The following is a 24888-nucleotide window of genomic DNA, read 5'->3' as shown; positions in this document are numbered from 1 at the left end:
AAAGTGCTTTTGGATTTGTGTCCTGAAGGCAAATTGAAGGAAAATCCAATGTTGCATGTCAGTGTACAATCAGTTTGCAGTGAGTCATTTCCTGAGGTGAAAGCCCCTTAATTTGGCCTAAATTGATCAAATTCTGAACAAATGCCCCAAATTCCTCACAGATGGATTTTCTAAGTCTCAGCATTGTGCAAAGAACTGCAGCTTTGGCCTGGCTGTGATTTCAGCTCTGGGCTAGAACAGCATCTTGAGGCTTGGCAATTCCTAATAAATCAGAAATGTGCATAAAACACATAAGCCTATGCAGGAGCACTTTGTAATTAGCATTACTTGAGGGAGGTTTGATTTTAACTAATATTTTTTAAATTAAAAGCTTTTGTTCTTTCAGTGACTCAGGTGGCTGCAGCTTCTGAAATGCAACTAAATGAAGTTAATGCTGTAAAAATAGAAACTGCTTAAGTAAAATGAAAATAATATTCTCTTTTTTTTCTTTTTGTAAGAACATTTTTTGTACAAAAGAATGTATTTGGCTGTTCCTGAATGGTGAGAGGTAGGGGGATCATCCCAGTGCTTTTCCTAAATTAAAAAGGACATGGGAAATGTTTGGTTGGGAGTCAGGGATTTTTTTTTTTTTAATCCCAAACTCTCATAACAAACATGGGAGGCTTCTCTGCATTGGGTTTAAGGCAGAGATGGATGAGATTTTCATAAACTAAAATATCCTTTACTCTCATACTGGAATACTGTACAAAACCAATACACAACAGGCTTGTGATAAATGTATTTAAATCTTTTGCATTTTTACAGTGAAGGAAAGTGGTGGACTGAGGTGTGGTCATTAAGAATGTGAATTATTTCTATTCATATAATTTATTAATGGTCTCTGATGCTGTTGGAATGAGCACAGGTGAAAAGTTACCCTTTGAAAGCATTACTTGAATACTGGAGCAGGCCACTTTGAAAATGTTGGTCTTCATTTCCTGCCTATCTTCAACAATTTTTATGGATAATCTGAATACTCAGGATGGTTTGGTACTTTGACTTTCAGTTTCCTGCTGGTTGCACTTCATACTTGGATATTTCCCTGAAAAATTTCTCCTTTCCCTGAGAAAGAGTTGGGAAGGAATTCCTGGCTGTGAGGGATGGAATTGCCAGAGCAGCTGTGGCTGCCCCTGGATCCCTGCAATGTTCAGTTCCAGGTTGGAGCAGCCTGGGACAGTGGGAGGTGTCACCATGGCTGGGATGGCACTGGATGGGATTTAAGGTCCTTTCCAACCCAAACCATTCCAGGATTCTGTTACTCCATAATTCTATCAATGGCTGTTAAAATCTAAGAGAACTTTTTGCCATTAAACTGCTTTCAGTGGCCTCAGCCATTTAAAGGACTGGCATAATCCTTCCAGTTCAGAAGAAAATGTTAAAATTAGTATTATATTTATGTATTTACATTTTTTATAATTATAAATAACATGGGAAAAAGGAGGGAAGGGCTTTAACTAGAAGTCCTTGAGGGGGACAGTTCCACAGGCTCAAATGGGAATATTTTATTCCTTTATTCCATAACTCTAAGCTGGTCCTACCAAAGCAGAACCTCACTGCCCATCAATCTGGAAATGTTTTTTTCTGGAAATTCAGACATTCTCCCCTTTTCCAGGAGAGGAAATGCTTTTGCTTTGCTGTGTTTTTGCTTTTCAGTCTAACCAAGCTCAGCTTTATCTTTTGGATACTTCAGCTCCAATACAGCAGAGCCATAGTGCACAGAGCGAGACTTTGAAATATTCCAAAGGATTTCATTTTCCTGAAAGAAAAAATTAGGAGGTGCAACCAAGGGAAACTGCTGAAGAGCAGCAGGACTTGAAGTGTAGAGCATTAAGTGATGGTTGTGTATCCCATACCATACATGAATGTAATTCTTCTAATAATATTAAATGTTATTTTGCAATACCTTTTCAAATGCAGTTCTTATTTTTCAACCTGCCTTCACTGCTTCATTTACCAACTTTAATTTTTATCTAAATGTGGAAAAGCTCCCAAATTCAATCACAAAGTGATTGAGGTTGGGAAAGATCTCCAGTGTGCCCAGTGTCCACCTTGTCACCCTGAGTGCCACCTCCAGGTGCCACCTGCAGGGATGGGCACTGCAAACCTCCCTGGGCACTTCCAATCCCTGAGCTCCCTTTCCATGGGGAAATTCCTGCTGAAATTTCTCCTCCCAGCTACACAATCCCAGGTCCATGACTGTGCCATGAGCCACATCAAGGGACCCATCCAAATTAAAAACCACTCCTAAAATATTATCCTGGATCACTTCCCCGAGCTGCTTCATTGTTCAGCTAGACAAAAATATTGCCAGAGCAACAGCAGGAGAGAAATTTGTGAAACTCCTGGTACAGAGGAGCTTTAGCAGCTCAGGCTGGAAGAGTGTGGTTTAAATGATGAAAGGGGAAAGCTGCAGTTCTCATTTCACCCTTCCCTGTGTCCAGGGCTCCCCTGGAACCTCGTGTGAGGGATGGATGGGGATGTGCCCACCATCCATCCAAGGATTGCTGTGAGGACACAGTGGGAGAAAGAATAGGATGTGGCTGGGGAAGGGCCCACGGGGAGGTGGAGCAGCAATTTCTGGGACAAATGTCCTTGTGCTGCTCCTGGAGATCAGCACAGGGACAGGGATGAGCTCAGAGAGTGGCAGAATTCCCAGAGCTCCTGCAGGGTCATCCTGCTCTGCTCCAGGAGCCAGCCTTGGCTGCTGGGGTCAAAGAAGAGAATCCCAGAATCATCAAGGTTGGAAAAAACCTTTGGGCTCTGTCAAGATCCAGTTGTTAAAGTTATTAAAAATGCCTCTGCCTGAATTAAAGTGAAAATATCAGTGACAGTAGTCTGGGTTTTATTTGATAGTAAATATGAGAGTGAAAATAGAGAGATGGAAAACAGAGACTGACAGGGACAGAATAAAGAAAATATCACCACTCCCTGGATCCCAGTGATGTTCTGTTGATCCTCTCCAGTTGCTCCTGGTGGTGCCACAAAAGCACAGAATCCCAATAATGTAAATGGGTTAATGTAGCTCAGGCCAGCTGGGGATCCCAGGGCAGTCTCTTCAGCAGACTCAGATCTGCTGCATCCCTTGCAGTCCTTCAGGAATGACTCTGGGGGCACTTTTGGGGGAGCTCTGATGGATTCTGACACCCCTGAGCTGTCCCTCGTGTGAATGTCCCGTGGATGTGGCCTGTGGGGCTGGAGGTTTGTGTGTTCAGTGCCTCTGAGCAGAAGCCACACCCAGACCCTCCTCCCCTCCTGGTTTTGGGGAGCTGTGCAAACCTGGCCACTGTGGTGTCCACAGCCCAAACCCAGCCAGACAAGGATCTCTGCTGGCTCTTTGGTGGGTGCATTCCTCTCCCCCAGCCCTGTTTATCCCTGGGGTCACTGAACACCAGCACATCCAGGGGTTTAACTTACAGTCCAAAGTGCCAGTCAGGCATCCTCAGCGAGGCTTCTGTGCCTGTAGCTTCTTGATACACTTTTTGTTATAATGGGCAAAACCCTTTCATATCAACATTCAATCCATGAATCACTTCAGTCCCTGGCAGGTTCCTCCTGCCCAGCCATGATCCCAGCACCAAATTGAAGTGGGGACAGAGCTGCTGCTCCCCATTTATTCCAATATTATACACAAATTTATCGACATATAATCTACATATTCATAGAATTACCCAGTGCACCTATACATATGCATTACCTAACCCCACCCACCCCTGCTTCGGATTAAAATGAGCTTCAAGTCCTTTCATGTTTGTGCAGTCCTGGACTCAAAATGGGTCAGTGGGTGTAGAAATGGGTCAGTAATTTTCTAAGATGAAGTCAGGGACTCTTCCTCACGGCCAACTTTTCACCTTTGCTTTGTTGCCAGGCTCTCTGGTCCCTTGGCCATGGCCCAAACTCCCCAGCCTGGCTCTGCCTGGGTTTGAGGCCCAGGTGCAGCGATGGTTTCTTGATCTCTACAAAGCCCCAGCCTCTCATCCTGACACAACAAAGCCAAGCAAATGATGTATTGTCTTAGTTCTAACTAGCTCCATCTGCTAATAATTAACTTTTCTACATTGCTTCTACTCTCCTTGCTCAGTTTTTAATCATTATATGGATTGTTCCTATCACCTAGCTAAGCTCTTAACCCTTTAATTCTTTTAGACCCTCGATTCACAAGTGCCACATCCACAAGTTTTTGGAACGTTTCCAGGGCTCAGGACTCCACCCCAACCTTGGGTGTCCTGTTCCAATGTTTTACCACCCTTTCCAGGAAGAAATGTTTCCAAATCTCCACCCTGAGCCTGCCCTGGCCCAGCCTGAGGCCGTTCCCTCTGCTCCTGTCCCTGTTCCTGGAGCGGAGCCACAAGGTCCCCCCTGAGCCTCCTTTTCTCCAGGCTGAGCCCCTTCCCAGCTCCCTCAGGAATTCTCCAGCTCCTTCCCCAGCTCCGTTCCCTGCCCTGGACATCTGGAATCAGCAGAAATGCAAATTCTGGGGAGCCAGACAGACAGAGCACTGTGGAAAGTGCTCCAGTGGGAAAAGCCCTGGGGGTGCTGGGGCCAGGGGCTGGACACGAGCCCAGGGGTGCCCAGGTGGGCAAGAGGCCCCTGGCAGCTGGGCTGGGTGAGGAATTGTGTGTCCAGCAGGAGCAGGGCAGGGATTGTCCCTCTGTGCTGGCTCTGAGAGGCCCCTCCAGGGCTGTGTCCAGTCCTGGCTCCTGCAGGAGAGCCCTGGAGGGGCTGGAGCGTGTCCAGGGCAGGGAACGGAGCTGGGGAAGGGGCTGGAGCCCCAGGAGGGGCTGAGGGAGCTGGGAAGGGCTCAGCCTGGAGAAAAGGAGGCTCAGGGGGGACTTTGTGGCTCTGCACAAGCCCCTGCCAGGAGGGGCAGGAACAGGGACAGGAAGAGAGGGAACGGCCTCACGCTGGGCCAGGGCAGGCTCAGGGGGGACAGCAGCAGGAATTTCCCCCATGGAAATGGTGCTTAGGGAGGTTTGCAGTGCCCATCCCCGCAGGTGGCACCTGGAGCTGGCACTCACGCTGGGATGTTTCCACGCCCTTTTCCCATCTCCTCAATCCCCTCCCTCCGCTCCGCCGCCCTCCCCTCACAGCGCCCTCAGCCCCAGCCCCGCCCCCAGGACAGGGGGCGTGGCCTCGTCCCCCCCTAAGCCCCCCCCGTGCGCGCGCCCGGCGCCGGAAGCGCGAAAGGGCCGCGGGGAGGCGGAAGCGCGCGCGCGGCCGCGGCCCGAAGATGGCGGCGAAAACACAGGGCGGGATCCGCCTGAGCGCGGTGAGTCTGAGGGGGCGGCGGGGCCGCGGCCCGCCCGGGAGGAACCACCCGAGGGGCCGGCTCGCTCCGGCCTGCTGCCATGGGCAGGGACAGCTTCCAGCACCCCCGGCTGCTCAGAGCCCCGTCCAAGCTGGCCTTGGACACTTCCAGGGTCACTCCCTCAGCGAGGGCGGGGAGCGCCGCCTCGTCTCTCCGGGCGGGGGACATGGTGCCGGGGCTTTCCCTCTCTTCTCCCCGCTCAAATCCTCTAAAATGAATTTCTGTCGGTGCCGTGCCGAGGGGAAGGGGAGGGCTGGGGTGGGCTCGGTGTCGGGGCGGGATTTCCCAGCCGTGACCTCTAATTGCCAACTCGTAACTTCACGTCTTAACTACTTTTATTGCAAGCGGCCTAATTACATTTTAACTCTAATTGCGCCTGCTGATGAGTGTTCGCGCAGGTAAATGCTGCTGTGGTGTGCTGTTCAGTCGTGGTGTTGTTGCTGAGCTGCTGTGGCAATCGATGGTTTGATTGTGCTGATATAAATGAAGTTAAAGCTGTTTTTTCAGGTGAAACTGGAGGGTTTTTCCCAGTCGGTGCCTCTAAACCTTCACCTGGCTCCATCTCCTTGCTTTAGAACAGTGAAAAGAAGCAGGAGAGCTACGATGAGTAGCTTAGGAAATATTTGAGTGAAAAAGGTGTGTTCGGATATGCTCGAATTACAGAATCATTTAGGATGGGAGAGACTCCCGAGATCATTGAGTTCAACCTCTGGCTGAAATTTTATCACCTGATATCGATTTATGTTACACTAATATCAGTTTCTGTTACCCTGATAGAATTTGCCATGATTCTAGAGATGAGCCCTAAACATCATCTCCTTGAAGTTCCAAAATTGCTTTTTGATTTTGATTTCCGGCCTTTAATTCTTGCAAGTGTTTGAAACCCACAGTTTGTGAGATATTTTATTGCAGCAGGGTTGTCCTGCTTCTTTAAATAAAATTTGGATTTATTAATACTTTTTGGACATATGATTTGTCTGCTTGAGTGGGAAAAGTATCAAAAATCAGCTTTGCATCTTACACTCCAGAGTTGAAAATCATTCTCAGGGTGAAAACATTTACCAAGCTGAACTCTCAGAGGCACAAACGAAACAAGACACACTTGGTAACTTTCTGAATTATTTTTAGGCTGCTCTTTGGTTTTGTCTGTCGCAGAAACAACTGAGAATTTGCATTCAGTGGCTTTCCAGTGAAAGCTGTGGGTTTTGCAGGGTTTTTTTCTTTTTTTATTTATTTTTTTGCTCAGGTGAAGCAGCTGATGCAGTTTTGCCCAGGTTTGTAAAAGGCTTTGTATTGCAGAGAATGGTGGGGAGAGCTGATGGTCACAGTTCTTTGGGAATATAAAGTATTTCCCCTGGATTCAGAGGCACTGGGAGGGCCTGGGAACTCATTCCCACTCTGGAATTTCTCTCCTGCTGTTGCTCTGGCAATATTTTTGTCCAGCTGAACAATGAAGCAGCTCGGGGAAGTGATCCAGGATAATATTTTAAGAGTGGTTTTTAATTTGGATCTGTCCCTTGATGTGGCTCATTGCACAGTCATGGATTGTGCAGCTGGGAGGAGAAATTTCAGGAGGAATTTCCCCATGGAAAGGGAGCTCAGGGATTGGCAGTGCCCAGGGAGGTTTGCAGTGCCCATCCCTGCAGCAGGTCACAGTTGGGACTGCCTGGGCTGGGAGGGATTTTCCAACCTAAAAAAATTCCATGAAAATGGCAGTGTTGTTCCCAAGAAGTTGTTAAATAAATGCAGGGTAAACCAAGATGTATTTTCCACTCAAATGCATGAATTACTGTAGTGATGGTGGGTAACACACAAAAATTTATTATGTGCAAGCAATAAATTCCTAAGATGAGGCAAACTCTGCAGGGGTTTGGGATTTGTGCTCAACTTAGGATCTGCAAGGGATGGGACAGTTCATGTTTGCTTGGAAAACTGCAATTCCTGTCATTTTTGAGAAAAAAAACACCTGCTTTATTCTTCAATATTTGCTGGTTATAACTGCAGGAGGTGCAGTTTAGTATCAGACGTGGAAAGAGTTTAATTTCTCAGGGCAGTTTGGTTTCAGACATGGAAACAGTTTGATTTCTCAGGGCAGTTTGCTTTCAGACATCCAGCTGGAAGAAGTGGGAGGTTTGAGTTGTATTTGGCTGCACTTGGTCTCAGCAGAAAAAAAATGAAATTACTAAACAAAACCCACTTAGTAACAAAATATGTTTGGCTGAGCAAGCAAAACAGCTGGATTGGCCAAGTGAGTGTTCAGCTCTTGCTGAATCTCAATTAATTATGAGCTAATTAAAGTGGTGCATTGATGAATGAAGTGTGAGGGGACAAACGGACTTAAATATTTCTTGATGAGTTCATCAGGAATTAGGGAGTGGCTGCTGCCAGCTGGGTTGCTCTGGAGGAAACTACAGAAGTGATGGCTTTAAAGCACTGTGTGCTGTTCTTCAGTTGGGTTTCAATGCCTGGCATGAGGAAAGCAGGCTGGAGGGGGCTTGGAGCATCCTGCTCTGGTGGCAAGTCTTGGAGCTGGGTGGTCTCTAAGCACAAAGCAGTGTGGAGTTGTGTGATCAGGTGGTGCTGTCTGCTCTGAGGTGACTTTCCCATGAATTCCCTGTGGCAATCCTGCTCACTTTTTGCTGAGGGGTAGGAGACACAGAGCCCATTTGTTCCAGGTCCCATCTTGCAGCCCTTCCCACACCTGTTACAATTCCCACCTTCCTCAAACCCTCCCCCAGCATTGATCCAGAGAATATCAGCACAATTCCTGTGATGTTGTTTTCAGAATTCCCAGTGGTTCACAGCAGGGAAATGAGGGCTGGAGCTGTTGTGTTACACATGCAGGGTTTGATTTCTGTGCACACAGAATGATTTGGTTCACAGGCAGAAAAGGACAATTATTGGTGATGGTGACATGATGGTGACACTGAGGTTCTTTCTGTCCTTCCTCAGCATTTTCTGATGGTCGGGGAGGTGCTTCTTCCTTTTCAGAAGGAATTTTTTCCTGGAAAGGGAGCTCAAACCTTGGGAAGAGCTGCCCAGGGAGGTTTGCAGTGCCCATCCCTGCTGGTGGCACACAGGTGGCACTCAGGGTGACAAGGTGGCCATGGGGCACAGCTGCGACTGCCTGGGCTGGAAGGGATTTTCCAGCCTCAGAAATCCATGAGATTCCCTAGTGTGAGTTGATGCCTCCGTCAAAACCACAGTCAGGACTTCTTGCCAAATCCATACTGCTGAGTTCCAGGGAATCAGCACTTCCAGCCTCCCCTATGGCTGGAGTTCAGTGTTTCAGCAGGGAGTGAGAGATGCCAAATCCCTGAATGTGCAGCCCTGGGATTTTTAAATGGCTTTGTTTTGCCAGGAGGGATTTCAGGTGGGAAAAACCCCACCAGTTCTTTCTGGTGAATTTTGATCCCAAAGCTTAGAAAACAAAGGAGCAGATGCAGCCAGCTCTGTGACAGTGAAGAGAATCACCCAGGGCTTTGAGGATCCCCTGAGTTCCTCTACAGCAGAAGGAAAAATCCAAAGATCCTTCTGCCCACGTGCTGTGCCACATGTGAGATTTCCATTAATAACCCAGAGGAATTTTCTTTTGATTCAAAATTCCTTGGAAGTGTTTGCTGGGAGAACCCTGGCTCAGCCTGACTCCCTGCACCAAATTTTGCAAACCTGGAGCTCTGAAGCACAGATGGCAAGGAGGGGGGATGTGGTTTCTGTTCCCACTGGTGCTCCATGCAGAAATGCAGGGATTAAGTTGCACTTGGAAGTGTGTCATGTGCTGCTGTGACCTGAGCATGAGGTGACAGCTCTTGGCACTTTCTGTTGCTGCTCCTTATGCTTTTCTCCTGCTCTGCTGCCTGGTTTGTGGCTCTAGAATTTGCTTTTAGCATCATTCCTTTTCACCTTGGAGCTCTGAAGTGGCTGCTTGCTTTTATTGGCACTTTATTTATACTTGATTTTTACTTACACTTCATAAAAGGAACTCTGTAAAAATGATGCAGTATGATATGTACACAGTATTTAAAACATCTCTCAGATTTTCTCTGTATAATAATGTGCATTATGTGCTGGTTTTTGTGGTACAAGGGCTGGTTTTCTGTGTCATGGTGCTGCTTTTTCTGCCTCACAACTCTGGCAGGGGGCTTGAGCAATCTGTGCAGGGGGTTTGTGTTAAAGGCTTTGTGGGAGTGTAGCCATGGATTTCCTCAGGGATAATGCAAACACAAGGATTTTTGCAGTTAAAATTTCAGGTCCTTCACTTCCATGGATATTTAGTTCTGTTTTTCCAAGTCTTGAAGTGAATGTATGTGAGCCTAGGCTGGGGCTGCTTGGCAATGACACTCCAAGTTACATCCCATACAGAGGTGCTTGATTTGCATATTTTCATTTAATTCTGTGCCTTTGGGTGCATCAGATGTGAGATCCAACTGCTAAAACAGATCAGCCCCTGAGAGGGGACACAGAGGGTATTGGGTGCTGCTCACTCTTCACATGAAGTTGGATCCTCCTGGTTTAAGATGTGAGTTTTTAACATCTGAGAGTTCTGTTACTGGGTTTGAACCACAGCTTTGGTGTTTTCTGTAACCTGGCATCATTATATCAATAGTTCCTTACATTTTTATAAAGACTGTTAGGATGACAACCCATGCTCAGATTATGCTGGATTAATGTTCCCTGCCATAACCAAAAATCAGTTCAATTGCAGCCTTTTATTAGTGTTGTCCAAAGCAACTTCATGGGATCTTCCTTTATTTAACAGGCTGATTTCTGCCTTGGAGAGCACAAACTAATGCTCCTGCTTGTGCTTTATTCCAGCTGTGCCCAAAGTTCTTGCACACCAACTCCACCAGTCACACCTGGCCCTTCAGTGCAATTGCAGAACTCATAGGTAGGTGCTCAATAACTTGCAATAATTTTTGTTTCTTGCTACAAAACCTTTTCCCATCAGATAGGGGAAGACCTGGCTGAACATGCTCAGTTTTGCTCTTGTTCTGGTCCTGTACCTGCATCTGTTTGTTAATTGGACATCTCCAAAGTTCCTCTGTTCAGCATCAGCTGGTTCCTCAAAATAAAGGTGTGGCTTGGGACCCAGCCAAGCTGATTGAGCACTTTGCTGCTCAGCCACTCACTTTGCCAAAGGAGCAACTCCTCTGGTCACAATTTTCCCCTTTCCCCTTCTCTCTCTGTCCCTTCTCTCTCCCTCACTCCAGAAATTAACCCAGCAGAAGAAAGCAGGGATTTTTCAGCTGGAGAAAGCCAAAGCTGTCCCAAGCAGGAAACCAGAGCCCTGTGGCTGTGGCAGGGCTGTTTTGGGAGCACAGTCTGTTAAATCAGCTGAGCTCTTTTCACACTCCATCTACTTCAAACTTTCAGTTGTACCTGTATGTCCTCTTTGTGATGCTGAACACATTTTATGAAACATTTCCCTGTGATGCAATTTGGACTTAAAGTTTATAGGAAGAAAGCTGCCAAGCTGTGATTCCCTTTATTGGCTTGAGCTGTTTTCTCTCTCAGCTGAGCCTGCAGGACAGGCAGTGAGGCAGAGGTGCCACCACATCCCACCCTTCCTTCTCCTCCCAAATCCCAGGGGATGAGGGAAGAGATGGAAGAAAGTGTGTTGGGGCAGCTGAGGCTGGGCCTGGCTTTGTGGTTTCTCTTTCACTCATGTTTGATCTTTCACATCACAAACAGAAAGTCGAGTCTAAAGCATTTTGCAGCTCCCCTCCAAGGGCTGGGAGAAAGCAGACATTGACCAGCTGCTCTGCAGGCAGGAAATGAAACTGGAGCCTTGCCTTGGTTTCATTTTCTCTTCTCATGTGAGCTGCTCCCCCCAGCTATGTCATTGATAATCTGGGGAATTTTGGGACACTTTGGGTGAGTTCTCCTGGTTGGTGCAGCTGTTCCATCCTAGCCCTTTAATTTACTTTAAAATTTGCACTTAGCTGAATTTTTGTTTTCAAGTCTCCCACTGTTTGCTTTCCTTGCCCTCAGATAATGCCTATGATCCAGATGTGAGTGCCAAACAGATCTGGATCGACAAAACCGTCATCAACGACAACATCTGCCTGACCTTCACCGACAATGGCAACGGCATGAACTCAGAGAAGCTGCACAAAATGCTCAGGTGGGCACCTCTGCACTGCCCTGTGGCACTGCTCACTGCACTCCTGCTTCTCATACATAAATCACTGATTTTGCTCATAAATTCAGCATTTCCAGAGCAGGCAGGTGCTGCTAAAGCTTCCCCGTAGCTTTGTCAGAGAACTTTTCCTTAATTTCCTTTTGTCCTTCATGCTGTGGAAATTCTCTGTAGTCCCTGCTAGTGGAGATAAGAGAACTCAAATATTTTTGCTATCATCATCATCATTATTATTACTAATTGCTTTAGTTTAAGTTAGTGAAAGAGAGAAAAAGGGAGATTCAGATCAAACCCACTGCAATATTAATAACAGAATGTAGAAATATTAGAATTGTAGAAATAATAGAATTGTAGAAACATTTTCTACATTTTTCATTTCTATTCAAAATAGAAATTATTTTCTATTTTTTAAATAATTGTCTATTTATCTTTAAATATTCTGATTTTTCTCTCACTTCTACAGTAGCAAAAAGCTTTCTGTGTAGTTTCTCTCTTAAGAATAAAAAATTGCTCTGCCTGCAGATTTAAATTTGAGCAAGCTTGGATCCAAACTGCTGTTTTGCTGTTAGATACCATAATTCAGAGCTTCCTAAATTCCATCTGCAGTTCCCTGTTTCACTTGAAGTGTGATATGGAAAACTTGTGATCAAACATTTTCTAGGAAGTGGAGAGGGGAAAGACACAGGCTTAGGAACTTTTATAAATATTTATTGTGAAACTGCAGGATAACTATCAGAATCCATTGGAATGATTTTTTTACCTTATTCCAGACTGGATATTTCTATTCCATCTTAAAAGCTGGAAGTAGATTTTCCCAAGTTTTGCTGTGGTTTTAGCAGCATTGTCCAGGTGATTTTAGGATTTAATTGCTGTGATTTTAGGATTTAATTGCTCAGGAATCCCTGACTGTTGGAACCTGAAACCTGGGAGTTTTAAACTTTCTAATATTGACTCCCAGGAGAACATGCTTTTGACTTGAGGCCTTGGAGAAGGGTCAAATCTGAGTGATGGAGTTAAAATCAGGGGTGTGCAGTTAAATAGAAGTGTGTGATCACATGGTGAAGGGTTTGGAATTTGGGGTTTTAGAATAGAGTAATGGGTATGGGACAACATGGAGGTATAAATAAAGTATAAATAATATAGATATTAGCTTTTAATTAGATAGTTAGGCTTGTAACTAACTAAATTCACCTCCATTGTCTCTCTTTTGGCTTGAAGTGCTGAAAAACTCTCTGTACTTTAAATAAATTGAATAAACAAAGTCCAAACAAAAATCCGTTTCTCAAGCCATTCAATCCTGATGAGTTAAAACAAGAGGGTTAGGTGAAGTAATTTGGCAAGTCCTGCACTTGCATCTCTTGCTCCCTGAAGTTTTCCAGGGATTTTTTTCCCCACCCTCCTCATGTTTTCTGTGCTGCAGCTTCGGCTTCAGCGAGAAGTCGGTGATGAACGGGCGCGTTCCCGTGGGGCTCTACGGGAACGGCTTCAAGTCGGGCTCCATGCGCCTGGGCAAGGATGCCATCGTCTTCACCAAGAATGGGGACACCATGAGCGTGGGGCTGCTGTCCCAGACTTTCCTGGAAGTCACCAAAGCAGAGCATGTCATGGTTCCCATCGTGACATTCACCAACCAACATATCCTTTCAGAGTTCCCGGTGAAAAAGCGCGAATTTGGGGTGACGTCGCTTTATTGCTGTTTATAGCAAAATTCTCTCCTTGGAGAGGAGTTAAAAGCCAGAACATTGTCAGAAAATTACATCTGAGGTGCTGTAGTTGGTTAAAACTTTAACTTTGTAGGAGTTCTGAGATGTGGAATGAGAAGCTGGGAAGTGAGTCCAGAAATTTCCTCATTTTTGCAATCTTGATTCCATTCCAAGTCGCTGTCCTTAACACAGTGCCCACGGCAGATCAGTGACCCAGCAGAATCCAGGAACAGCCTCAAGGCCATCCTCACACATTCCTTGTTCTCCACTGAGGAGAAGTTACTGGCAGAGCTGGATGCCATCATAGGAAAAAAAGGCACCAGGATTATCATTTGGAACCTTAGAAAGTAAGATAAATCCAGTCTGTCACCTCATTAATTTCACATTTTCTTTCAGTCTTTGCTAAAAAGATTTGGGGATTCTTTGTGTGTGGAATCTGAACAAGCTGTGCAACAAGCTGGACTCAAATCTGAAATTTAGCAAATTCCCTTTTTTCCCTTTTTCCTGCAACAACCTCCTCTTGCATTTACTTTTTCCCCCTATAATTAATACATTTTCCCTTCTTAATTCTTAGAGATAAAAACAACAAACCAGAATTTGACTTTGACAAGGATAAATATGACATCAGGATTCCAGAAGACTTGGATGAAACAGGCAAAAGAGGCTACAAAAAACAGGAGAGGCTGGACCAGATCGTTCCAGAAAGTGATTACTCGCTACGAGTACGTGGTGGATTTTGAAAATTGGTTTATTTTTTGGAATCTGGAGGGTTTAAATGTTTTAATTTTAATAGAATGTGTGTTTTGTAGGCTTACTGCAGTATTCTGTACCTGAAACCAACCATGCAGATCATCCTGAGAGGACAGAAGGTGAAAACACAGCTGGTTTCCAAAAGTTTGGCCTTCATCGAGAGGGATATTTACAGACCCAAATTTCTCAATGTATCCTTGAATATTTCCATTGCAGAGCTGGATTCTGTTGCAGTTGTAACCCAAAATTCATCAATACTTTTTTTTGTTGTTGTTTTATCTCAATATAAGAAAAGAAAGCTGTAAGACCCACTGAGAGTAACTCTTATTTTTTTGTGTTCCTTGAGATTCACCCTGGTTTTCCTTAATATCTGCTCAAAGGCCAAAACTGTCAGAATTACTTTTGGATTTAACTGCAGAAACAAAGATCATTATGGAATAATGATGTACCACAAAAACAGACTCATCAAAGCTTATGAAAGAGTTGGCTGTCAGTTAAAGGTAAGAAAATGAGGCTTCCAAATACTTTGATATCTTGGAAAATTTTCTTCAAACACTGATTTTAAAAAAGAATGGATGGAAAGCAAGATCCTGATGTATGCTTTATAAAATCACCTTTTTTGCTGTATGTAGCTGTTAAAAATTGTATTAAATGTTTGGTTTTGGAGCTGTTTGATACCAAAATATGAATCTGAGCACAGAGGGGTGAAACAGAGGATTTGTTGTTTAGGGGGTTTAGATCAAAATCCTCTCCTTGGAGCCAGCAAATCCTTTTTACCAATGTAGGCACAGTTAATATTACCTCCAGCAAACTCTTGCAGTACTGCATGGATTTTGTGTTGGGTTTTCCTGATAAACTTTAATTCCTTGCAGGCAAACAACATGGGTGTGGGTGTTGTTGGGATTATTGAATGCAACTTCCTAAAACCAACTCACAACAAACAAGATTTTGACTACACCAATGAATACAGGTACTTTTATCTGCATTTTCTATCCCATATTGCCATTTCCTGGGGAATACTTGATAAACTGCATCTTTTAATAGGAAGAAGAAAAGTTTCTGGTGTTCTGGTTTAAATGCAAACAGCTCCTTTTAGACTTTTTTATCTCTTTCCCTTTCCATAAAATATTTTCCCACAATATCTACACCATCCTTGTTTCCCTTTTTTTTTGTGGCTGTTCAGGAGGAGGCATTTTCCCAACAGTGTTTTTAATGTGGAAATTTCTGGGCATGGATTGCAAACACTGGTGATCCTGGAGCAGGAATTGGGAATGCCCTTGAGCAGGGAATGGTTTCCACTTGTTGGGTTTTTTTGACCACTTCAATTCCTTGGGTTTGATTTGTCTGTCAGCACTCCAGGAAATTGGGGAACTTGGTGCCCAACAAATATAATGAAGTCAATATCCAGACAAGTGAGGAGAATCACAGGATCATAAGGTTGGAAAAGACCTCCAAACCTTTGAGTACCACTTCCAGTTGTTCCTGGACATAACTTTGGGGTGGAGGTGTGAGTTAAATTACAATAAATTATAATGAACCCAGTTCATCTGAGGAGAGGGATTTCAGCAGCAGAACAGCTTCTCCTTTCTTGGCTGCTCTGTCAGCTCCTGGCCCTTGGAGCTCCCATTCCTGCAGGGATTCCAGTGGTGTCTCCACTCTGCTGCCTTGTTTATCATGCAGGAACAGATTCCCTTCATGCCAGCTGCATTCCATCCAGGGAGCAGCAGCTGCATTTCACCTCTGATTCCATTTCTGTCACAATGGGGATGTAACTTCCCACTTGCTCTGATTTTACCCTCACACAGTGATACCACCCTTGAAACATCTTCTGGGGAGGTTTTTGTGCCACTGAGCGCTCCAGGCTTCACAAGATGTGAAAGTTGTGAAGTGATGGAAAGGTGCCTGCACTCCTTCCCTCCCCAGGAAAGGGATGTGGTGCCATCCATGCCTCAGTGCTCACTGCTGCCTTTCTGGTGCCCCTGGGCTTCAGAGGTGACCTGGTCCCAAACTCTGGGCACACTCAGTTCACTGCACAAACATTTGTGTTGATTCAAGGCTCGGGGCGGTGTCAGGTGCTGAGCCAGGCAGGGCTGGGCCTGGTTTCTCATCCCTGCATTGCTCAGAGGTGAATTCCACAGGCTGACAGGGGCTGGCCTCACCTCCAGCTCACCTGGGGGCTTTGTTGTTCCTCATCTCTTCCTCTGGCTGTGCCAGGAGTCCCTGAGCTGCACCACGAGCAGGAAACAAAACTGAAAATGATCCTGGGTGAGATTGGACCTGCTCCTTTTATCAGAGTGCAGATTTGAGGTGATCAAATGTTTGCCAGCTCCTTTTGTCAAGTTGGACATCAGCTGAGAGTAGCCATGAAGCTGCACTTGGGATGTGCAGGAACAGCCAAAACCAGGGTGAGGTGCAGGATTGGTTTTGTGCTTTTTAAAATTTTCTGTTGAGGCTGAACTGGTGAAACCTCTCCAGGATTTGCTCTGTTAATCAACAGCACTCTTGATTTTTCAGTCTTTGTGCTCTGACTTGTATTTCCAGGCATTCCTTTGCTGACAAACATGACTTTAGACAATTCCTCATTTCTACAGGTTTGTTAAAAAACCCAAAAAACTTCATAAAAGAAAAAAAGAAAAGCTTTTAGCAAAGCTTTTTTCCCTCACTCTTGTGCAATTAAAATATTCACAGAATCACAGGGTTGAAGAGACCTTCAAGATTGAGTCCAACCCATGCCCTAACAACTCAACTAGACCATGGCACCAAGTGTCACATCCAGTGTTTTTTTAAACACATCCAGGGATGGTGACTGGGCAGACCAGCAAAAAAAAATTTTTGCTAATATCCAACCTATTAAAGTTCATGCACTTACTCTGTTACTGCAGGTTATAAAGGTTCTTTCTGTGCTAGAATTGGATGATTCAAGGTGATCTTTAAATCTTTTCTTTGCAGGCTCACAATAGCAGCCCTGGGAGAAAAGCTCAACGATTACTGGAACGAGATGAAAACCAAGAAAAACGAGGAATACCCCTTAGCTCTGCCTGTCGAGGAGATCCAGTGAGTCCCACTGTGACAGCAGAGAGCTGAACACACAGACCCTGATTTATCTGATATGAGAGCACTCTGTGATGTGCAGATCCTGACAGGTTTGGCTTTTCCCCAGGAAACAGCCTGACCAGACGTGGGTGCAGTGTGACGCGTGCCTCAAGTGGCGCAAGCTCCCGGACGGAATCGAGCACTTGCCGGAGAAGTGGTACTGCACCCTCAACCCTGACCCTCAATTCCGGTAAGGACACGGCCCAGGGACACCCCCAGTCCTTCCTGACCACCTGGGGAGCACCAGGGATCTTCAGCTCCTTCTGGTTTTTTTTCTGTCCCATTCCTTCCCTCAGGAATTGTAACGTGCCAGAAGAACCGGAGGATGACGATTTAATACATCCCACGTACGAGAAAACCTACAAGAAAAAGTGAGTTCTGGAAACTTTGACAAAGCTCTCAGCACTAAAAACACCAAGGAGAGCTGTGCAGCAGTTGGGGTGAAAGTCCAGTTCCCAAAGGGATGATGTCCCATAGGATTTGGCAGTTTGGGGTGTCCTGGAAGGAAACTCTTAGGAGACCTGGGCTGTGTAACTTTAAGATCACATAGAGGAATATGAAAAGATCAATTCATTTATTTAGGAATAAAAGGTGTGTGACAAAAACTGTTTGGTAATTGTGATGCTGCCTCACATTCTAGAGTAGGAGTTTGGGGTTATTTTAAATATTTTAATAAATAATCCAGAGGCAATTTGTTGGAAGTTAAGCTAACCTAAGCTTCCAGCTTCCTGAGGAAATCTTCATTCAATAAACAAGAATACTTGGATTGTTGTATCTAGCTGAGATAAGGAGAATTGTGTTTGCTTTTAGATCTTAGATTTAGTTTTTAGAATGAATGAACAGTTTGAATCCAAGCTCTTAATTTCTGTTTTTTCCTTGCTGCTGTGCAGGGACAGGGAAAAACTGAAGAGGCGACTGGAGTACAGCCACCAGGTAACTGCTGCAGCTCCAGTGTCTGCTTAACATCCACTGGTACTCTGATGGCTCTGCAGGATTTGCTCACCACCCAAAATCCCCTTTTTTTGCTGCCCAATGATGGAAAATCTATTTCTCTCAGGAAGGAGTTTGAGAGGACAAAGATCTCTGGTCAAATGTCAGTGACTGTTTTTAAGGCAGGACAGGCAGTTCTTGAAGGGGATTTGTTGGAGAGAGATGTGAAAGATGAACTTAAAAGTGGGGATAGACAGAGGTGGAACAGCTTCACTTGTGCAGGAGACACTCAAATTCAGATTAAATCCAGATGCAGATCAAGGTGTTTCTTGGGAATGTCTGGATTGTAACTCAGAATCAAATTTTCCAAGTGGGATTTAGTTTCATTTGCATTCAGAGTCAGTTTCTGACCTAAGATCATTTCTGGAGATGTTGCATGTTCTGTTTTAGTGTTTCTCTGCCTTACAGCTCCCCCAGTACAAAAGTAATTTCTAAAAGTGAAATAATTGTTCATTTTGGGCCAGCTGAGCAGCTTTCCCAGGGATGTCTGTGCTGGGGTTTGTGTCTTATGGGCAAACTCCAGACAGGACACAGCTTGGGAAAAGCTCTTGCCTGGGGTTCTGCACAGCACTTTAAAATGAAAAACTGGGATTTGCAATAATCCACTCAGCTTTCATCATCCCAAAATCCCAAACCTGGGTTCAAGGAGGTACTTGGATATGGAAATGTTAGAATTTTAGGTGTTGGTATGTAAAGAATTGCTTCACTCTCTCCTGAAGAATTTACTAATATCTGTTTATTTCCATTCTTAACTTACATTGTCTTATAGATGAATAATGAAATATTTTTAAAAACATCTGTTTCTTCAAGTAAATACTTCAAACCATTCTCACCTCCAAATGCAAAGGAAGCTCTTCCAAGGATACTTATACCAAAATCATCAGATGCTGCTGTTAGAAGATCTCTGCCTATTTTATTAAAGTGTCTTCCCCTCATTTGGATGCTGATAGCAGGTGAGTGGAGCTGTACAAAAGGAGATTGCTGTTTATTTCTAAAATGAATGTCTTGATGAAAATGATGGTATTGGGGGCTAAAATTCCTGTGGGAATTCTGGGAGCATGGGAAGCTCCAGGTTAAAGGGACCTGGAGATTTTGTCAAGTACAAAGTGAATGGAAAAAAATGAGAGGAGCATTTCTAGTGATTTGTCTGCTCAGGGTGCTCTCCACATTCCACAGATTGTTCTCCTGAAGCTCTGTGGGGATGTTCTGGGAATGCTGAGCCTGTTTCAGAATAATGTGGGATGTGTGGATGGCAGCCACTGGTTTTTCCAGGAATTTACTCTGGCTACACAAATTAAAATCCCATGCAGGAGATTTTCTGGAGTGATTAAATTTTAAACAGTGCACGTGGTTGGAAACAAGTGATTTGGCAGCATTTGAGCAATAAACTGATTATTTTAATATTTTCCTCCTCAGTCTGAAAGGAGGGCACAGAGCTCTGCAGTGCCTGTGTCCCTAAAGACACCTCGGGTCAGTGACAAAACATTCAACAACCACGAGGAGGAGGATGATGATGAAGATGTCATCATTTTAGAGGAGAGCAGCACTCCAAAGCCTTCAGCAGATGCTGATGCTTCTGTGGTAAAATGGAATGTATCAATTTGGATCAGGAGGAGAAGCAGAAGGAGAACACTCCCGTGGGGAACCTTGCACTGCAAGCACTTCAGAGGCAAAAAGCGATCAGCTGAGCTCAGCAACACAGACAGAGCTCCCAAACCTGGTGGTGAAAAAGGAAGAGGTTGAAGACATCCCAGTGCAGACTCCTGGGGAAGAGATGGAAAAGGAAGAGCACAAGGTCAATGGGGTTCCTGAGACAGCTGTAGAGATGGAAAATGAACTGAAAAAATCAGCTGCAGTTACTGAGCGAAGAGAAAGAATGTACCAAAGCAAATGTGAAGCGTTAACCCAAACAAGTGGAAACACTGGAGCAGCAGCTTTTGGAGATGAATAATAAATATGTAAAAAAGGAAATGTGCCATCAGGCAACGGAGACAGAGCCCTCCTTTGGAGAAGGAAACGCTGAGGGGAGGAGCTTGGCAGAGGTTACAGCTCTGTATGAGCAGGCCCTGGGGAAATCGCCACGCTGAGGGAGCAGTGCAGCACCCTGCAGAACCTAAAGACTGAGTGCAGCAAATGTGCTGATGGGGAGAGCAGGAGTGAGGGTGGATGAGATTGCAGTGCAGCTGGATGATGTTTTCAGGCAGCTGGACAAGTGCACCATTGAGAGAGACAGATACAAGAGCGAGGTAAAACACTCTGGCACTCAAATCATCTCTGCTTTTTACTCCCTGTTTCATTGCACTTCTACTACAACAATGTTTTAAATCGTTCTTACAGCTTTATTTTTCTTTTGATTGGCAGATTGAAGTCCTAGAAGTGGAGAAGAATCAAATGGCCTGTCAGTGTGAGGAGCTCAAGGCAGAGCTGGCTCAGTTAAAAGCTTCAATCCCACAGGCTGTAGCACGTGCAAATGATTCTACCACCAGTAATGTAGAAGACTCTGTAAATTTTTCTGATGGAGAAAGGTATCAGTTTTGTTCTTTCTAGATGTTCTTGCAAGGTTTTTGCTTGTTGGTTGTATTTTACATGTTTTGATGAAGGTTCTGTCTGATAATTGTATAATAAAATGTGATGCTCAATTCTTTTCTACTGCCTTTTGTGACTCCTAACTAATGTTGTTGGTTTTTTTATCAAGTGATGTTTGTGATTTATTATTTGTTTGTGTGAGCAGGATTGGCCACTGCACAGCAGAATGGCAAACTGATACTTCTTAAATATCCAAAATGTTGTATAATTTCTAAACACAACTTGCAAACCAAGGAGAGAAAAGGGAGGCAGGAAAGAGGGTGATCATCATTTTCTGCTGTGTAATGAACTTCACTTTGAGAGTCTGTTTTTTTCTCTTGAATCAACTGAAGAGCCTGGATTTGAAACTTTTCCTTTAAGAACTCCTTGCTGCAGGCAAATCCTGTGGAATCAGGGTGTATCTTGGAATTAAACAAGGTTGAAACTTCCAGCTGGAGAGCTTGGAGCTCTTGGGGAGTGGGAATAGCACACACACAAAAAACTCCAGAGCAGGTGGAGAGGAGTGAGGGGAGAATGCAGGGGGGAAACATCACCTGAAATAAAGACTCAGGTCAGGGTCCAATTCAGCAAACTGATCCCTGGCACCAGATGAGAGGCATTGCAGAGAGTATTGTTTTCCCATATTTAGGCCAGCCAGAGCTGCATCCTGTGCACTGCAGCCTCAATCCCAGGGAAAACATGGAATAAATCTACCTGGAAACCACCTGCAGCCCCATGGGAGTCAAAAGGGAGTAAGGACAACCAGCTTGGGGTGACTGAGAACAAAGTGGGGATCAGCAGCAAGGCCAAGAATGGAAAAGGCTTTTGCACCTCAAGTCCTGTGTCCAGTTCTGTGGTGCTTTAAAAGGACATTGAGGGGCTGGAGCAGGGCCAGGGAAGGGAACAGAGCTGGGAAGGGGCTGGAAAACAAATCCTGGAGGAGCAGCTGAGCTGGGAAAGCTCAGCCTGGAGAAAAGGAGGCTCAGGGGGGACCTTGTGGCTCTGCACAAGTCCCTGCCAGGAGGGAACAGCAGGGAAAGGAGGAGAGGAAATGGCCTCAAATGGCACCAGGGCAGGCTCAGGGTGGAGATTGGGAAAGAAAATTTCCCTGTCAGAGTGGTGAGGGTTGGGATGAGCAGTCACTGTCTGTGGGAGTGCTCAGGAGCAGGCTGGATATGGCCCTGGGGATGTCATTTTGGGGTCTCTTCTAACCCTGGGGATTCATGGCCTGGCTGACAGAGCCAAATGAATCAATAAATCCCTGATGCCATCAGATTAGAGGGAACTCAGGAGGGCAGAGCTGCTGCTGAGGGACTGTGACAAATTGGACAAATGGGCTGGGAAAAAAAAAACCCAGAAAATTCCAGAAGGACACCTGAGAGCTCCATGCAGGATCACAAGCTGGGAGAGCAGCTGCAGGAAGGTGCTGGGGGAGTGGCGGTGCAATGTGAGCCAGCAGTGCACTCTGCTGGTGGCACAAACCACCTCCTGCTGGGCTGCCCTGGCCAAGTGACTCCTCCTGGTGCTCAGCCCAGCCAGGGAGTGCTGGATCCACACCCCTGGACACCCTGGCTGGATGATTTCCAGACACCCCTCTCAATCTTAAAAAAAGAAATTTAGACACATTAAAAATTATCCGTCAGCATTTAATTTTATTTTTCCTTATAGCTCTGACTTGTGTTTACTAAAAGAATTAGCAAATAAATGCAGGACTTGGAAGTAACTTCCCCCACAAGTTGATGGAGATATGGCAGCACTGGGAGAACTGGTCATGGAGATGAGAAAGGAACTGAGAGTAGAAGGAAATGGGCCACAGAAGGGATGGCTCATGGCAAAACAATTTGATCAGGAAGAGGACACAGCAAGGACATCCAGGAAAGAAACCAAAAAAAGGGAGGCACAGCCTTTTCCCTGGGCTATAACTCTTATTTCCTATATTTTTTCAAAAACTTTTGGACAAACTCCTCTTTCTTGCCTTTTCCTCTGTTCTCTCCTTTTGTTCTCGTGGGTTGTGGTAGTTTGGGTTTCTCAATGGATCAAAATAGCAGGGCTTAATATTGCTTGGAGAAATCCAGGTGGTGTGGGGTAAAGGATTGTACCAATGCTTATTCTGAAATATTTGACAGGAATACAGTTCAGTAGTGGTTTGAAACTGAGGGAATTTGAAGCTGAAAACTGCAGAGAAGCTTGGAAAAACCGATAGATTTAGAAATAATCTTGATGCAGCTTTACCTGCATCTATTTTTTTTTTTTTTTTGATGGTTTATGGGAGTCATGGAGCATCTCCAGTGTGGATTATCAGTGCAGCTTTGTTGGGTGGGCTCTGCCCACAGAATTCCATCTCCATCTGATCCTTTCCTGTTCTCTCCCCAGCCTGAAGCTCCGTTCTCTCCGTGTCAACGTGGGACAACTCCTGGCCACCATCATGCCTGACCTGGACCTGCAGCAAGTGAATTATGACATTGATGTGGTGGATGAAATCTTAGGGCAGGTGGTAGAACAAATGCATGAAATCAGCAGTACTTAAAAAAAAAAAAAAATCTCCATGTTACAGCAGTTTTATTGCTCTTCCATGATAACCTTTAGGTTCCAGACTGTAAATAGGGCTGCTTCACTTTATATATTTGACATAGGTGGATCTCTCAGTGTAAATATTCCATATTTAGCTGCTCACTTCCTCCTCAAGGAACACTGTCAATACTGACCCACCCTGATGTACTTAATTAAGGATTTTGCTTTGGAAATGTATTTGTAATTAAATTTGCAGATATTTTTACTATTAGGAATCTTAATACTTTTTCTACAGACACCTTTTGGTTGATTTTTGGATCTTATATAAGCATTAATACCTGTGAGTATTTCCTCTTCTAAAGTAGTGGAATATCTTAGAAATGCAAAAAAAAAAAAAAGGAAAAAAAAGAATTTCCTTGATTTCCTTCCCAGAGTTGTTGTATCCCACAGTGTTGTTCCATTGCTCCCAGCAGTGTTCTGTGTTGCATTCATAGGATAGAGATGTAAGTAGTGGGAATTTGGGCCATATTTGGGGAGTATTTGTGTGGTACTGCCAAAAGAAGGCTCCTTTAAGGGTTTTTTCCTGAAAACTGGGGATGGATCAGTTGGATGGAAGCAGCTGGAAGAGGAGGGATGTTTGTTTATTTGTGGTATAAACTACAGGGTGAGCTGGAGCTGAAAATGTTCAGCTTCAACAGCTTTAGACAGTTTTTATGTAGAGGCAAGAAAAGAGAATTCCTCTTTTCACATCTCCCCTTTTAGAGTTGTGTTCTCTAAATCTTCCCATTTCTCTGGGGTCATGGGAAAACCTGGAAGCAATGGTACCAAGAGAAATTCCCACTCATTGGGAATGACAAACTGGGTGGCAAAGACAGCAAATCCATCTTTTCCTCTGTGGTGGGATTGGTCACCCAAAGAGCTAGCCAGAAAAATGATTCCTGCATTTAAATATAAAAAATAAATTTAAAAGAATCATTTCATTACTGTTCAATATGTTGATTCTTAGGAAGTATCTATTATTTTTTTTTAAATAAAGCCAATGTTGTTGGCTTTTGCACTGCTACTGTCCTGAGTTAATCCCTTGGTGTCCCTTTTAGTTGTAGTTCAGTGGAATTCTGTCCCTGGACAAGATTTCAGTGGAAGATCTCTATGCCAATAATAGGAATGCACTACTGTTGGACTTTCTAAAGGAGAAATTGAATGTTTGATTTGGGAAGAGGTGGCTGTAATATAACTACATATGACTTTTGCAAAGTTTCTATTTCCCATTTCTTGGTGTGTAGCTTTTCCATTTCTTAATCATTATTTATTATGTTTCATCAGACTGTAGCTGAATTTCTAGTAGACAACTGGCAAAATAGAGCACATGTCTATATTAAAAATGGCAAATTTACAATGTACATTTACACTTTGGACAACGGTGGACTTATGGAAATGGTTTCTATTTACTTGTTAAAATGTATTTTTTGTAAAAAATAAAGATATAAATCAGAGTTTGCAGGACCCCAACTTGTGTTTGTTTCTAAATAAACCCTGTGCAGAATGGCTGAAGTGTTGGGTGTTAGAAGAAAGCCTGGCTCAAACTGGTGTTGGACTGGGCACACCAGTATGGAAATGGCTCAAACTGGTGTTGGACTGGGCACACCAGTATGGAAATGGGATGGGAAATTTTTCTTTTGGTGTCCTTGGTTCTTGCCACTGTTATCATTCAGATAATAATTTATAAATATATTGAATTAATATAGTTATTTTATACTATTATCTGATTTATTTAAATAAAGGTATTTAACATT

The 24888-nt window shown here is 44.4% G+C and overlaps 1 protein-coding gene across 1 annotated transcript; it reads left to right on the top strand.

Annotated features, from left to right (window-relative positions):
- The first annotated feature begins 5221 nt into the window (after nucleotides 1-5221).
- Nucleotides 5222-24588, top strand: LOC116992452 (MORC family CW-type zinc finger protein 3-like). The gene is given in 23 exon segments (XM_033052115.2): nucleotides 5222-5305; nucleotides 10160-10232; nucleotides 11336-11468; nucleotides 12904-13118; nucleotides 13386-13533; nucleotides 13761-13908; nucleotides 13996-14127; nucleotides 14317-14436; nucleotides 14809-14906; nucleotides 16886-16990; nucleotides 17097-17219; nucleotides 17326-17400; nucleotides 17920-17962; nucleotides 18789-18930; nucleotides 18933-18976; nucleotides 19436-19604; nucleotides 19607-19654; nucleotides 19657-19925; nucleotides 19927-20083; nucleotides 20086-20180; nucleotides 20182-20265; nucleotides 20381-20544; nucleotides 22958-24588. Coding segments are annotated over 23 exon segments (2778 nt in total). The 5' UTR covers nucleotides 5222-5266; the 3' UTR covers nucleotides 23112-24588.
- Nucleotides 24589-24888: the final 300 nt, after the last annotated feature.

This window comes from Catharus ustulatus, chromosome 2, assembly GCF_009819885.2.
Source record: "Catharus ustulatus isolate bCatUst1 chromosome 2, bCatUst1.pri.v2, whole genome shotgun sequence".
Taxonomy (NCBI): domain Eukaryota; kingdom Metazoa; phylum Chordata; class Aves; order Passeriformes; family Turdidae; genus Catharus; species Catharus ustulatus.
This window is presented reverse-complemented; position numbering and strand designations above follow the sequence as displayed.